The following is a 14,551-nucleotide window of genomic DNA, read 5'->3' on the forward strand; positions in this document are numbered from 1 at the left end:
ATATGTATTTTCACATACTTTTGATAACCTTGCAAAGTTTATAGTATACTTTATTTCTGTTTATTTAATACAATATAAGTTCAACATGCTTGACTAGTTTTATGACAATATATGATCTTAGATATCAATAGGAATTCCGGTAGTTAAAAAATATACATTGTTAAATCTAAGTTATTCTTTCAATGGGCTGCAAGGTGGTATATTTAAAACCGTCACATTAAATATTATTCCTTTAATTTAAACAGCTTTCATAATTCATATTTTTAGAATAATATAGGATTTTTTTTCCAAACCGAAACTGCTCTGAATTTAACACAACATGGGGGTGTTACTGGTAGGTATAATATATATGTACAGCTATATTCGTTTGGCTTTGTTGTTAGTTTTCTATGTTGCGTTTTATGTACTTTTGTTTTTCGGCTCGTCTTTTTCTTAGCCATGGCGTTGTTAGGTTTTTTTCGACTTATCAGTTTGAATGATCCTATGGTATCTTCGCCTCTCTTTTGAAATCCATCCGTCAATTCATGTTTACAAAACGTTTGTTCATCCGCATTTCCTACCTTGTCATTGATTTATACACAATTTCATTTTTTATTTATTTATTTTTAAACATTTGATTTTAACACAATATCCCACAATAACAGCTCAAACCACAATTTATTTTGTATGTTTTTACTTTGCTTTTATGTATTCAAGAATAAATTGCATCAGGGAGTTACAAAAAAATGTTTTCCCATACTCTATATTTTAATATGCTAAAAGCTTCATACTACATATGTCTAACATTGTTATTGAAGTATATATATGATTTGTTTTTGTTTTATACAGAAAATCCATCGCAATTTAATTAGATTCAAGAGGCTACATTTTACCATGATTAGAGAAGTAAGCATCGACACTTTCAGCATAGCCCTTCTCGACATCTTCCTAAGATTCAGTTACCAGTATTTAGGATGGTTTTCGTATATTTTACGACCACTAGGTAATGATAACTTTTGTATATTCTGATTTTACCATCACCCAAAATGTGGTTGTATAGTATAACTGTGTATTGCGTATTTGTTCGCCATATGATGTTGTCAAAACTTAATAGAAGATGAAATAAAAATAAAAATTTGAAATATTACAGTAAAAGAACTCTAGCTACACAAACTTTTCAACAGTATGTTACACGTTTCTAAAATTGTATATAAAAAAAAGACAAACATTAAACATATGGTTTCATTCATGAACACAATTCAAATGTTTGACCTCAATATTGTGGAACATTGGACATGAGGTGATGTCCTCATCTGGTCAAATCCAATTATTGCACAGCAAAAAATGGACTTGCAGCAGTTACAATTTTTTGTGTACGATTTTAAATCAGCCCGTGCAATATGTTTCATATTTAATTGTGACCATCTTCTATACTGTTTGCGATGTGATATTGCTATTTGTAGAAGACGAAAATTATGAAAAAAGAAACTACAGCGGGTTTCTGTCCGTGACAGAGCTAAGTCGGAAAGTTCCAGACCAACAACACAGCGTTTACACAGATTTTTTAAAATTCGTCGATGTATTGACGAGTAAATGCATTATGCTGCATTATTTTTCATTTGCCTTTTTTTTTTATAAAGTATCAATTTCGAAATTTTATTCAAAAGAGTGTGCTACAGTGTTTTGTGTCTTTTATATGTTACTGTTGGTTTAAAAGCAGTAGGAGGATACATTGATTTATTGACACCTCGATACCCAAAATACAGATATAAGATCTTTTAATGTAACTGTATATTAATTTCACTGCTATTTAAGACTCGATACTTTTTACATCATGACATATTGTAAAGACACCCGTCTACTTGTAAAACCATTCCGTCTATTTTTAAAACCCGTTTGTGTACTCCTGGTTGTATCGTTGGGTCTCTATCGCATTGACATATCCTTATTTTATTTATACCCGTAGAATGAAACTTAGTTATCTCGTTTGTTTTTACGTTAATTCCCAACAACCTTCACTGTCACTCTCTAGACGTAAGTCATAATATGAAATAGAAATAACAGTATCGGTAGTGCTCTTTATTTTAAAAGCAGAAAAGAACATATGCGACCAATGTTATTGCAAAATAATGCTTCTAAAATTAAATTGTTAAGTTGGTAAGAAGAGGACAGTTTGTTTCTTTAAGAATGAGGACTGTCAGATAAAAACACAACATCAAAACGCTACACAAATACTGTCAATTAAAGTAGATAATGTCGGTTTCCGAGATTTTTATTTCGATTCGGGTTAGTTTCCTACAAATTATGATTTGTCCACATATTATACCAGATATTTTCCATAGATATATAATGTTTAATATTCAGTGTGCTTTTTTTTGTTATATGGAAAAAAAATGTAACAAAAGTGAAATTCTTCTGATCCTCCAGGCATTTATTTATTATTGTTGAAGTATATGTTGAATTTCCGAGTAAATTGTCAAGTCATATTCTCCTGCAGTAACTTGAAGTATTGAAATTGCTATTCAACATTTCAACACTTCATTTTAGTCCACCAATTTTTTAGTAAATAACTATTGATGTATTCAAAATATATTCTATTTCTGCATATGCATCTTTAAACTATTGCAACTGGACATGAAAGAAAAACAAATCAATCAATCAATGGCTAAGATCCATACATACAATAACGGTATTGTCTGAGACTTCTGGTTAGACATATCTGTCATTGAAATAAGATCAGTGTATACATGTAATATCATTTGTAGTCTTTGTAGTGATGTGTTTTGTGAGTGTTCAAATTACATGATGATTTATTTCAATTTCATGACCTCACTGCCTTAACCAAATCGTCTACCTTGAGTTCATTGTCATATATGATATGTTTTTCATTAACAATAAACCAGTAAGTCAATAAATCAGTATTTTTATTTATTTTATTTTTTAGGTTTATGTTGCTTAGCAATTATGTTTAATCTGCATAGCCGTTATCGACGAAAAATGTTCGATGTTTTGCTGACACTTGGATTCTTAGAGAAAATGACACAGTTGCAAGAAATATTGTTTTCTACCAATTTTCACAGATTTGCCTCGGTTTGATTGTTTGTTATATTTGTAAGATAAATACACCACGTCGTTTTGGAGCTTATCTATACTGCTGTTTCTTTGCTGGAGCGATTTTGCAGCACGAACCTAGCTGGCTTCATATCTCTGCTGTAACTTTGATTTCAGTTTTGTTGTTTATCTGGTTCATGATAACTGAACATGATTGGATGATTGTCACTAATGTTCTTAAAGACAATATTATGGAAAAAAAGAATTTTAATAGGAAATTCTATAATGATCCTGCCTTTCAGACATATTTTGTGTTAATGTTTATTTTGACATTTGTTTGCAATTACTTCAATACTGATCTATCCGACATTCGGACTTGTAATTTAAAATCGATTCTTTTGTCCACTCTTGGTATGTGTTGTTGTTCTTTATTATCAGCAAACGCTTTGGGTACTTTTATTATTGAAATTTCAAAACGATTATTAAAGTGTTGCTACTTCACTATCTCAGGTTTGCTTGATATAGAACCAGAAAATATTATGGGCATGTCTTATATCTTAGATGTGTATTTGATGTTAGCGGACATTGTTATATATGACATGGAACCTTCTGAACGAGGACAGCTAGCTATTAGCAGGTGTCTATTGATTACGGCTTTGTGTATTGGCTACTGTTTAATCATAATAGAGGCAATGATTTCCAAAATAGAAATAATACAAGGCAATATGTTGACATGTATACGTGTTATTTTTATTCATCTGGTATTTATTTTTGTACCTGTAATATTCATATATGTTATATTTTTTCAATATAAGATGGATGATTTAGGTATCTTTTTAACGATGTCTTTTTTTGTAACACACGCGATTTGTACAATTTCTCTTCTGTGTCTTTTTATTCTATTGAAATACGATGCAGTTCGTCAAAATTTCTGGGATGGATTTGACGACCTGGTGTTTTATATTCGAATTTCTATGGGGATATTTTTTATATTTATACAAATATGTACAGTCGTGTACTCTCTGTGGACATTATTTTTTGGTTTTTATAGCTGGGTAGAGTTGTTGATGTTGGTAGGGATTACTTACGCAAATATATACACCAGAGTTATTAGATTACAACTTGTCATCAACCATAAAAACAAGATCAGGCAGTTTACCAGTAATTTGATTGACGCGACAAGAGATACGCTTGTTGAACATGACGACGCCTGCTCGATTTGTTTCCAAGAAATGGAAGATGCAAAGGTTACACCATGTGCCCATTTATTTCATGAATCATGCCTTCAGAAATGGTTAAATACAAGACTTATTTGCCCAGTTTGTCAACTTCCAATTTTCATATGACATTTTCAAATCTTGTGTTAGTAATATACATGCTTCTATTATAGGCACTTCAAATAATCAGGTTGTATTAATAATCTGTTGAAAAACTAACATTTTAATAAATGAAATATTTTTAGATTTGTCTTACTTAATGTAATTGAGATTGTATTTTCGTGTAAAGGAACCTCTTCTTATATCGAACTACCTCCTACAGTTTTTCTCTATCTTGTATAATTTGAGAGACAAAAGCAAAGCATGATAAAATTATTATTTGAAGGCAATAACTCTTATAAAATGTTTTGCTGAATTTATTTGACTGTTTCTTGTTAAGCAGTTTTAATGTGTACAGAATATAAAAAAACATGGTATAATAGCCTGTGAGACAGTTATCAAGAGTCTCTGTAGTTGATAGGTTTCTCGCGATTATTGCTTATTTTTCAGATATCTTTTCCATTGAGGAATCGGATCTATTTTCCTGTATCAATGTTTTCTGTTTTTCTTTAAAAATATTTTGAAACTTTGGGTTAGGAAAATTTGATTGATCAGTGTAAATGATCTTTATTCCTAAGGTTTAGTGATTCAAATTGTCGAAGCAACTGATTTGTATATGTATTTTTGTATGTGTTGGTGTAACAGTTTTCAATGTTTTTAAATCGCTTGTATTCTGAATTATTAATATAGTTTAGTTGTATATTTTGGATTTGATGTCGTCAACGGTTTATGTTTTTCTTTAATTAATGCACCAGATTTAATAATAAAAAGGAGAGGCGAGACATACGCTGTTGAAACAACAATAACCAAAACATGTTTCAATAGAAACACAGTATTTATCATCAAACATGTTAATACATATTGTGTCTTCAAAACGTCTGAATAAATTTAACAGGAAAATTCAAAATCAATATTTTACACATCACAATTACAGGTGGGGCTCTTGACACAGGACAGTAGCATAAAAATGTTTTATTCAAAACTTCTAGCTCCCATTTAGTATATAGTAAAGAAATCCATGTCTTTGTTTTTGTCTCAGAAAATGCGATTTTCTCAGTTTTTTGTTTATTACTATGAATTGATCATCAGTAAACTATTGTTGCCTGTATTTAACAAATCTCGAACTTTATTTATTTGGAACTGTTTGCAACCGAAATATAAATATTGGATGCACATATATCTACAGGAACCAGACTCATAGTTTCGAAAAGGTGTCATTGTTTTTACACTATCACGTTATTGCCCCACAAATGACCACGGATATGTTAAAAATTGTCTTTCTACAATTCCGCCCTCTTTTTTTACAATTATTACTTCGCCAAATGATTTATATCGCATAATTTTAAATTATCCATGAGAAGCACGATCTATGTCTTATGTGGAGCAGAATTTGCCTTTCGATGCAGCTTCAATCCCTAGGTCTGTATTTAAGTTCCTGTGCTCAGTCATAAGCTTCCATTTATTAATTGGTACACTGATGTTTGTCAATTCGATCTATTAGTATTGATAGTTTCCAATTATGAGGTTTTAAAGTCTTCAACACTGCTCTTTTTGAACTCATTAAAGGTTAATGCAAAAAAAAAAAAAATACTTAAAAACAGAAATTTGAAATTTTATGCCACAGATATTAATAGAACAAAGTAGGTCAATCAACAACAACATAAACACTACCTATGATAAAAGTGAGCACAGTTTTTACGATATTACTTTGCATGCAAATCATTCAATCATCAAGATTTTAAAAAGTTTTGAATGTTGTGTTTCAAAATGTCATCTCCATTATATATCTAAAAAAATTAAAATATATTCATTCGTTGGTTTCATTGAAGTATTTACGTTTTGAATACTTATTTGTCTAAATTAATGTGTCAAGGTATTTCTTTGATATAGACTCTTTAATTTTGTCTCTCTCATAGTCATAACTGCTTCCTGAAAGTCTTTCCATTGACCTCAAATAGTCTGTCAAGGATCTTAGTGAAGTCAGGAGACACAAGTCGCAACGAATCTTTGTTCTATAGTCTACTTTGTATAAGCTAGGGAACTCTGATGTGTTTTCATATCTACATAAGTCGTCCAGTACATCCAATATACATGGTCCTAAATTGACACTGCCGAGCGTTTTACAATTGTAATGGTGATATATCATCACAGTTTTAATCATATACGAGGAGTAAGGTTTATCAAATCTTCCTAGATTATTAAGTTTATCAACATCGCCATGTCCATTTATGAGATATTTCAGGATTCTATAAATTTTTCTATGATTCTCTGATAAGATGGTTCTCATGATACGTACCTCCGTCTGAGTTAAAGAAAAATTAGCTCCTATACAAAAGCAACTACCTACTGACAACGTTTCTTGAGCAAATTCTGTCAATACACACAATTCGTTTACAACCCGATTCAGAACATCCCTGTTAGTTATATGTAAAGCTGCAACATAATCTACATCTATCTCTTTTTTCCTGTTTGATTCGCTTTCGTAAATAAATCTTAACCATGTTGCCGGACCGTGTTGACGCAAGTATTCACTAAAATACAGTTTTCGTTGACTTTTCGGATCAGAAGCAGTATAGATTAAGGCATTTGTATCTACTTCGGACAATTCTTTCACTTTCTGTGAAAAAGTGTCTGAAACTGTATTAAAAACGCTTGCTTCAAGGAGAAACTGTTTGTATTCTTCAAATGTACCTTCACAACAGAAGAGAGTTAGAATAAAATCAAATTCGTCAGGAAAATTATTTCTGGTCCCTTCATAAAAACTTCCAACACCAAATACATTTTTTGGACTTCTTTTCACTATTCCCGTAAAATATTTTTCAAATTTAACTTTCATACTTTCCTGTAAAGTATTATTGTCTAGGATTTTATCAGCAATCCTCTGAACAATGGTCTCTATTCCTGTCTGGATAAATTCAACTTCGTCTTGTTCTATTTTATAGGCACATTCCCTTTCAAATACATCCTTCAAGTATAATTCAACTTTATTTCCCTCAGTCATCTTCTGTCTTTCTTTTACAAATCGATTACCCATGTGTATCTGAAAATATTTTGATTGCTGATGTACAATTTGTTAGTCTATACCGGGTTTGCAACTTGTTTTATAATCACAATTACGAAAATTTGAATCAAGCTAATTTTTGATGGTTGAAAATAATTGCACTTTATTACTTATGTCACTTCTTGAAGGTCATACAATATAGTTTCAGGGGAGGTAATAACGTTGCTACGGTAAAATGTTTTTTTTTCTGCGGTGTCAAACTGTGACATATCGGGAAAAGATGCATTTTTCGACAGATTTTAGTTATTAGATTCAAATCGTGCACATTGGTCCCACTTTTAAAATACAATTTGTCTTGATTACGTATGAAAATTATTTGAACCCCTTTTTTTCATTTCGACAAAAATGTTTGATAGATATAAAAATTTGAAAAGAAGAATTATTACCAAAGAATTGTTACACAAATTTAGAATACTTATGTAAAGAACATATTTATAATGATTTTACAAAAAGCCGCTTGTGTTTTTCTTTTGAAACAAAAAGTTTAATAGGTATAAGATTGAAAGTAGAAATGGGAATATGACAAAGAGACAACAACCCGACAAAAGAACAAACAACAGCCGATGGCCACCAATATGTCCAAGGAAAAGTAATGTAAAAAAAAGAATTTTGAGTAAATGTCTGAAATGATAATCGCATTTATCTCTAAAAGTAGCACATATATTTTTATAACATATTTTAAATGACTAGGTGAAAAATAGCTTGAAAACAAATTTTCGGCAAAAAATAACCTCAGGATCAAACCAGTATCGTGACATTATCGAATTTTTAACATATGGAAAAGCTACGGTGAGACTTAGATCAGAGAGATAATAATGTAATAGCAGTATATTTCAGATGGCTTTAAAAGAAAATCCACATATACGTGTTGTGCTTGGATGGAGATATGTCTCATAGGCACTCACAACACATCTTCTTATTTTTATTCATTTTAAAACATATCTATTCAAGTTCAATAAAAATATTCAAGTTCTTGTTCAATTTCAAAGATCAAATGACGTATAAATAGTAAAATCACCGTTCCTTCATGTGGAGTTCTCAAAAGGATCTCATTTACATGCTATTAACTTCGTTAACTTCATATCAATTATAAGTGTTGCTATATAAAAGCAACAGCTCGGTTCATATAGTATGTTATTTCTTTAACCCTAAAACATGAATATTTGGTTAAAAAGATGATGTTGAATAAAGAATGAAATGACAAAGATCCTGTATTTTTATGCTTTTACTTAGCACACAACAGTATAACAAAATATCGAACTCCAACGCATATTCAAAGAGGGGAGGTCCATTAAACTGACAAAATCAAACTCTACTTTTGACCGAAACAAATAAAAAGCAACTGCCATATTCCATAGTTGGTACAGGCATTTTCTCATGATAAGATGGGTTAAACCAGGTTTTATAACTAGCAATACAAAGAACAAAGTAATTAATATATGCAATATAGGTTCTCAATAAGTTACACAAGCAAGATAAGATTAAAAACTAATGTCACATTATTACACTATTTAGCTTTCTGTAAATCTATCCACCATACGAAAACGCCTGTACAAAGTCAAGAATATGACAGTTGTTTTTCATTCGTTTGATGTGTTTGATATGTTTGATAATGCCATTTAGTTTGGGACTTTCATTTTTGAATTTTCATCGGAGATCAGTAATTTTGTGATTTTATTTTTACATTCGTTAGGTGTGTTTGTGATTTTTATTATGCCATTTGATAAGTGACTTTCTATTTCGAAAGTTATCAAAATGTCTTGTTGTCTTGAATGAACGTAGGACAAGCAATTCTTGCACACCGGCCTTCCGTTTGACAGTGTAGTGAATGTGTGTGTGTGAGTATTTTCGTTTACAATGTTAAAGTTGTGTATGACAAAAGTTAAATTACTTCCTTAACAAGAAAATCAGCGTGGTTGCGCTACGTTTTCTATTAGCAAATGCTTACTGCTAGTTATAACTTTAAAGGCTTGAAATGCTTCAATATAAACCTATTTTAAGACATTTCCCCTTCTCTTGCTGAACTTGTCGACTTCATTTTAGGTCCCGTATAACTGTTTTGATTGGCTTAACTTGTATCGTTAAGATTCTAATACACTATTAACATAGATCGTTTTGGGTCGATCGACTTATTTCCCTTTATACAGGTATTTACTCGTCAGTCATTTGATTTTTACATAAGTTTTATGTAAGAATTAAACACTTTGATGTAATACATGTTTAACTTTATGATCTTGGTTTTTTTTTTTGGCATTGTTATAAACTGCTATTGACGAAGCAGAACTTGCATTTTTTGTAAGACTAGAACGTGAAACAAACCATATATAAAGACAAATAAATGAACATAGACATTTATCAGTATATTTATTTACTTCACCTTTAGTTGTCGTTTTAAAGATAAAAAAAAAACTGTTGTTGTCTTTTTATTGTTTATTATTAAGACGCATGCTGTTATCTGTACAGATATTTGTTGAAATATCTAATATTAAGATTATATGATTGTTATATAGTTAGGCAGCATATTGATACAATGCCATTAAGAGTCATATCTATACTTTTAAACGAGAAGACCTCATTTTGTGTGTCGCTTCTCTTCCTTCCACATTAAATTAATCATCATGACTCTGTGTTCTTTAGGTAACATGCATAGTCGCATTTGTCATCCATTCTTATGATTATTTTGGGAGAAATACGACAAAACAGGTGTCCGGATATTGTTTCCGTTATCAGACTGACTTTTAGTCATAGATAGGACTTCCGGTTTTAAACATCCACAAGAACAACCAATCGTATGATAGATTACAAAAATGAAAAAGAAATAATCAAAATAAATAAGCCAATCAGAGCGTTCTCCATATAATGGTTTTTAGATCGCAAGAACCACAACTATTATGCCTCCTAAGGGACAATTATGTTTTCGCGTTTATCCACCTGTAAACTATTAAACTACTATAATATACAAAGACTCTCTGTATTCTGTCTACTTTTTTCTGAAATATTTACTATCTAATGGGTCATACCAGTTGCGTATATATTGAAATAAGTAAAACATATGGAAACAAGAATGTGTCCATAGTATACGGATGCCACATCGGCACTATCATTTACTATGTTTCGTCGACCGTGATATGGGGTAAAATCTCTAATTTGACATTAAAATTAGAAAGGTCATATCGTAGGGAACATATTTACTAAGTTTCGAGTTGGTTGGACTTCAACTTCATCAAAAACTACCTAGACAAAAACTTTAACCTGAAGCGGGACAGACGGACGGACGAACGAACGAACGGACGAACAGACTAGAAAACATAATTCCCATAAATGGGGCATAACAAGTTATTGTTGAAAGTGAAAACTTTAACCTGAAGCCAAACAGAAGGACGGACGAACAACGAACGGACGAACAGACTAGAAAACATAATTCCAATAAATGGGGCATACAAATTATTGTTGAAAGTGAAAGTAGTGATTTGGTCAAAATGAAAGTAAGGTAGAGATTAGAGGGAGGCAGGACTTATTCGGGACGTCGGGATCGGGTGTTTTTAAGCTCGGGATTTCATGATTGATCCTTACGGAATACGGGTGATGGATTGTCCTAGAAGCATATTTTATTAGAATAATAATGGTATATAAGCCGTTTCATTTATTTCATGTTTGAAGCGGTGCAAATTTTTAATTTAATTTGACTTTTACCAAAAAAAGCATTGTAGCAAAGGGGAAGAAAAATTGTGGTATAATGCCAGAAACACAAAAATAATTGAATATAACAGAAAGGAAACACATAACGGACTTTGGAAAAAAGGGAGAGGGCTTTTGATACCTTATATGAAATTCTCCAGTCATTATATCTTTTACAAAAATTCTTCCTACAACAGTTTACAAGCTGTATATGCCCGCGATTTCGCGGGTGTGTTCTAGTGACTTTCTAAATATGGACTTCAAACTTTGAATAGATTTACTAAAGATATTTCGGGATTGATCTTTACGTCTTTACGGGATGCGGGAATATTTTCTTTTTTAATTTCGGGATGTCGGGATATGAATTTCGTTAAAATACGCACCTCGGGATTTCATGTTTTTAAGCCTGGGATTTCGGGATCAGGGCCCCTCAGACCACCCATCATTTGAGCCTTAGTCATTTATACGATATTCAAATCCTACCATTGGCATGTTAATAGGGCTCTCAAAGGGAAAAGCACTGATTGAGTGTCCTAGAAGCACATTTTATTAAAATAGCAATGGTCTATAAGCAGTTTCATTTATTTCATGTTTGAAGCAGTGCAAACATTTTAATTTAATTTGACTTTTACAAAAAAATGCATTGTAGCAAAGGGGAAGAATAATTGTGGTATAGGGCCAGAAACACGAAAAATAATTGAATTTAACAGAAAGGAAACACATAACGGACTTTGAAAAAAGGGAGAGGGCTTTTGATACCTTATATGCAATTCTCAAGTCATAATATCTTTTACAAAAATTCATCCTACAACAGTTTACAAGCTGCATATGCCCGCGATTTCGCGGATGTGTTCTAGTTTTAATGAAATTACGAATTCAAAGAACCAAAATTTAAATGTTTGGTGAGTATGACAACAGAGCAGGTGCTTTTGAAAAAAAGCTACGCACTAGTAAAAATGTTAAAACAGGAGGTGTATTTCTGATTTTAAAACGTTTTGATCCCTTGTTTTGAAATTTAGACCGATTGACTATTTAGACCTCTTGACTGTTTTATTCATCAACTGTGCTGCCAAAGTAAAAGTAGGAAAACCCGTTCACTAAAACCCATTAAAGTTCTTTACAACAGACTTCTTTTTTATTTATAACTTTTCAATACATAATTATTGCATGTGTGTGAGTGTTATCATGGGTAATTAGTCTTTCATATCTGCACACTTTAAGTTTGCTTTCCATAAAATATACAATGGTTTGATTTATTTTTGAAAATTCCCTCATGACAACTAATAATTTTAATTTAAAAAAGAGCTTAATGGAAAATAATTGTCCCTTTTTTGGAATCTTTGTCCGGAGCGATTTTCTGTTATGGCCGCCTTCAGAATCCCCTGTAAAGCTTTATTGGGTTTATTTTAAAACATTTTTCGCCAACTACCTTAACTCGAAACGGTGTCTTCTGCGCTAACATAAACACTCCGTTTACCTGCAGCAGGGACGAATTGTGAGAAAAACATATTTATCTTTCATAGTTGATATTAAGAACATATTTTACCTTTAAAGGTAGTTATAGATCTGAACCTGTCATTTGACGTTCAATGTAGAATAATTGTGTTTTTTTCTGTAAACCCAAACCATATATAGTCTTTCTTAACTTATCAAAACCTTTTCAGCGTACCTGTAGATCATTTCCTTTCAACTCGTATGATGAAATACGTTTAACGTAGAGAAAGGGAAAATGGGCATTTTAATATTCATCTACAAAACATATTTGAAATATATACAAAATATAAAAGATTCCCTATAACCTTTGGGATATTTGCTTTCATTCAATCTTTCGAAGTTAAATATAATTTGTTTGATAGCAAGTTTGAAATGTATATTTTTTCAAAGAAATTATAAACATGATAAATACCTTGAAGTTCTAAATAAAAAATCCATCAAAAGAACTCGTACATCTTCACTGGGAAAAAAAGGTAGAACAACTGTCAAACAAGGGAGAGGGAGAGAAAATTAGTTCAGCAACCAAAACATAAATAATAGGTTAATGCGACAATAGTTGTGATCCAGCAGTCAAAACTATGTACACATAAATCACAGACATATAACACAACTGACTGATAAATTACAATTTCAAACATAATGATAAATCTAACAAAGACTCCGAAACAAACAAATTAATGTAGTTGATATAAAATTGACAAAGATACCGGAAAGAAGTTTTGTAGCTGATAGTACATACCGTATATCTATAATACTAAAATTACGAGGTCCAATTTGTCAGCCGTCATCACGTAAAAACGATGAATCAAAGAATTCAACTTTATATACAACTAATATAGTACAAAGGTGTAGATTAAAAATTACACCACTCCAGGCCCTTTTGTTTTCCACGTAATTAATATCGCCAATAATTAGGAAGTTCCGGGTCGAGTCCAATATCGATACCAATAGTATAATCACCTGTTACCTATTACCTTATCTGTACGTTCCGCATCTGACAGGCGCACCACCAAACGGTGTATTCAGGATTAATATGCTATATAAACGGGTCATAATCACAGGGTTGACACTACTAAATTGTCAAATTGATACCTATTGTAGCATTTTAATCCGTAAGACTTTCTAAGATAACAATACGAATACTAAAAATCTGGACTAAAAATAAGTTTCAATTTGTTAGCGGGCATGACTTAAAACAGCGAATCAAAGAATTCAACTTTATTTATAACTATTATAGGACAATGCTGTTGATTAAAAAATACTCCATTCCAGGACCTTTTGTTTTCCAAATATTTAATATTACCAATAATTGATAAGTTCCAGTTCGACGGCTTCAAACAGAAAGATTTGAAAGCAGAGAAAATTGTGTATCTTATAATCTGCATGACTTTATCATATGACAGTACTAATACTAAGATAAGGCTTGCGCATAGTTATATACTTTAATTCAGTCACAGACCCGCGATATCACGGGTGTGTTCTAGTAATATATAAATTCCTGAGAAAATACAAATTAAGTTAAATATAAATACAAGGGTCAACAAAATAGAAACAACACTGTAAAAACCTCTTGCGTCCAAAATCCCACTCACATGAAAATAAGAAGGGTTTGTCTAGATAAGTTGATATCCTGTTCGAAGTTTCACTTGCACCATCATGTTAAAGATGTTTTGTATACATATTTCTCATTTTCCGACCCTCCATTATATTCATATCGACAGTGTGTTTCTCATGAATGTTCATTGGGAAAAAATGGAAGGATGCACTTTCAACGATACAAATTTATACTTTATATTGGTTGGTTTTTCATTTTTCATTGAGCAAGCATATAATACAGTGTGCGAACACGTTCTATGTTGTTTTGTTCAAGCCACAAAAGTTAGTTATGGGGGAGGGGGTTTAAACACGTATACGTCCAGAGTCTATAATGTTCTCCTTTTAAGGATCTGGTGGTTTTGCAATGGCAGGTGAA

The 14,551-nt window shown here is 31.6% G+C and overlaps 2 protein-coding genes across 3 annotated transcripts; one reads left to right on the forward strand and one right to left on the reverse strand.

The window, feature by feature from the left end:
• Nucleotides 1–201: 201 nt before the first annotated feature.
• On the forward strand, nt 202–3,075 carry LOC143081036 (uncharacterized). The gene is made up of 3 exons (XM_076257271.1): nt 202–334; nt 829–982; nt 2,924–3,075. The coding sequence occupies exons 1-3, from the start codon at nt 320–322 to the stop codon at nt 3,073–3,075; spliced, it is 321 nt and encodes a 106-aa protein (XP_076113386.1). The 5' UTR covers nt 202–319.
• Nucleotides 3,076–5,942: 2,867 nt separating this feature from the next.
• LOC143080515 (uncharacterized) lies at nt 5,943–9,516 on the reverse strand. 2 transcript variants are annotated; one of them, XM_076256387.1, is made up of 2 exons: nt 9,399–9,516; nt 5,943–7,386 (listed from the first exon to the last, which is right to left on the reverse strand). In XM_076256387.1, exon 2 carries the CDS (start codon nt 7,378–7,380, stop codon nt 6,202–6,204), a length of 1,179 nt encoding a protein of 392 aa, XP_076112502.1. In that variant the 5' UTR covers nt 7,381–7,386; nt 9,399–9,516; the 3' UTR covers nt 5,943–6,201. The 2 variants fall into 2 exon arrangements, with proteins under 2 accessions (XP_076112502.1, XP_076112501.1); XM_076256386.1 differs by having other exon boundaries at nt 9,356–9,491.
• Nucleotides 9,517–14,551: the final 5,035 nt, after the last annotated feature.

Source organism: Mytilus galloprovincialis, chromosome 6 (genome assembly GCF_965363235.1).
Source record: "Mytilus galloprovincialis chromosome 6, xbMytGall1.hap1.1, whole genome shotgun sequence".
Classification (NCBI taxonomy): Eukaryota; Metazoa; Mollusca; class Bivalvia; order Mytilida; family Mytilidae; genus Mytilus; species Mytilus galloprovincialis.

Bases quoted from the DNA above. Each gene is read 5' to 3' on its own strand.
- LOC143080515 (XM_076256387.1), bottom strand. From the start codon at position 7,380: ATGGGTAATCGATTTGTAAAAGAAAGACAGAAGATGACTGAGGGAAAT.
- LOC143081036 (XM_076257271.1), top strand. The intron at 983-2,923 runs GTAATGATAACT...TTTATTTTTTAG, and splicing joins GTATATTTTACGACCACTAG to GTTTATGTTGCTTAGCAATT.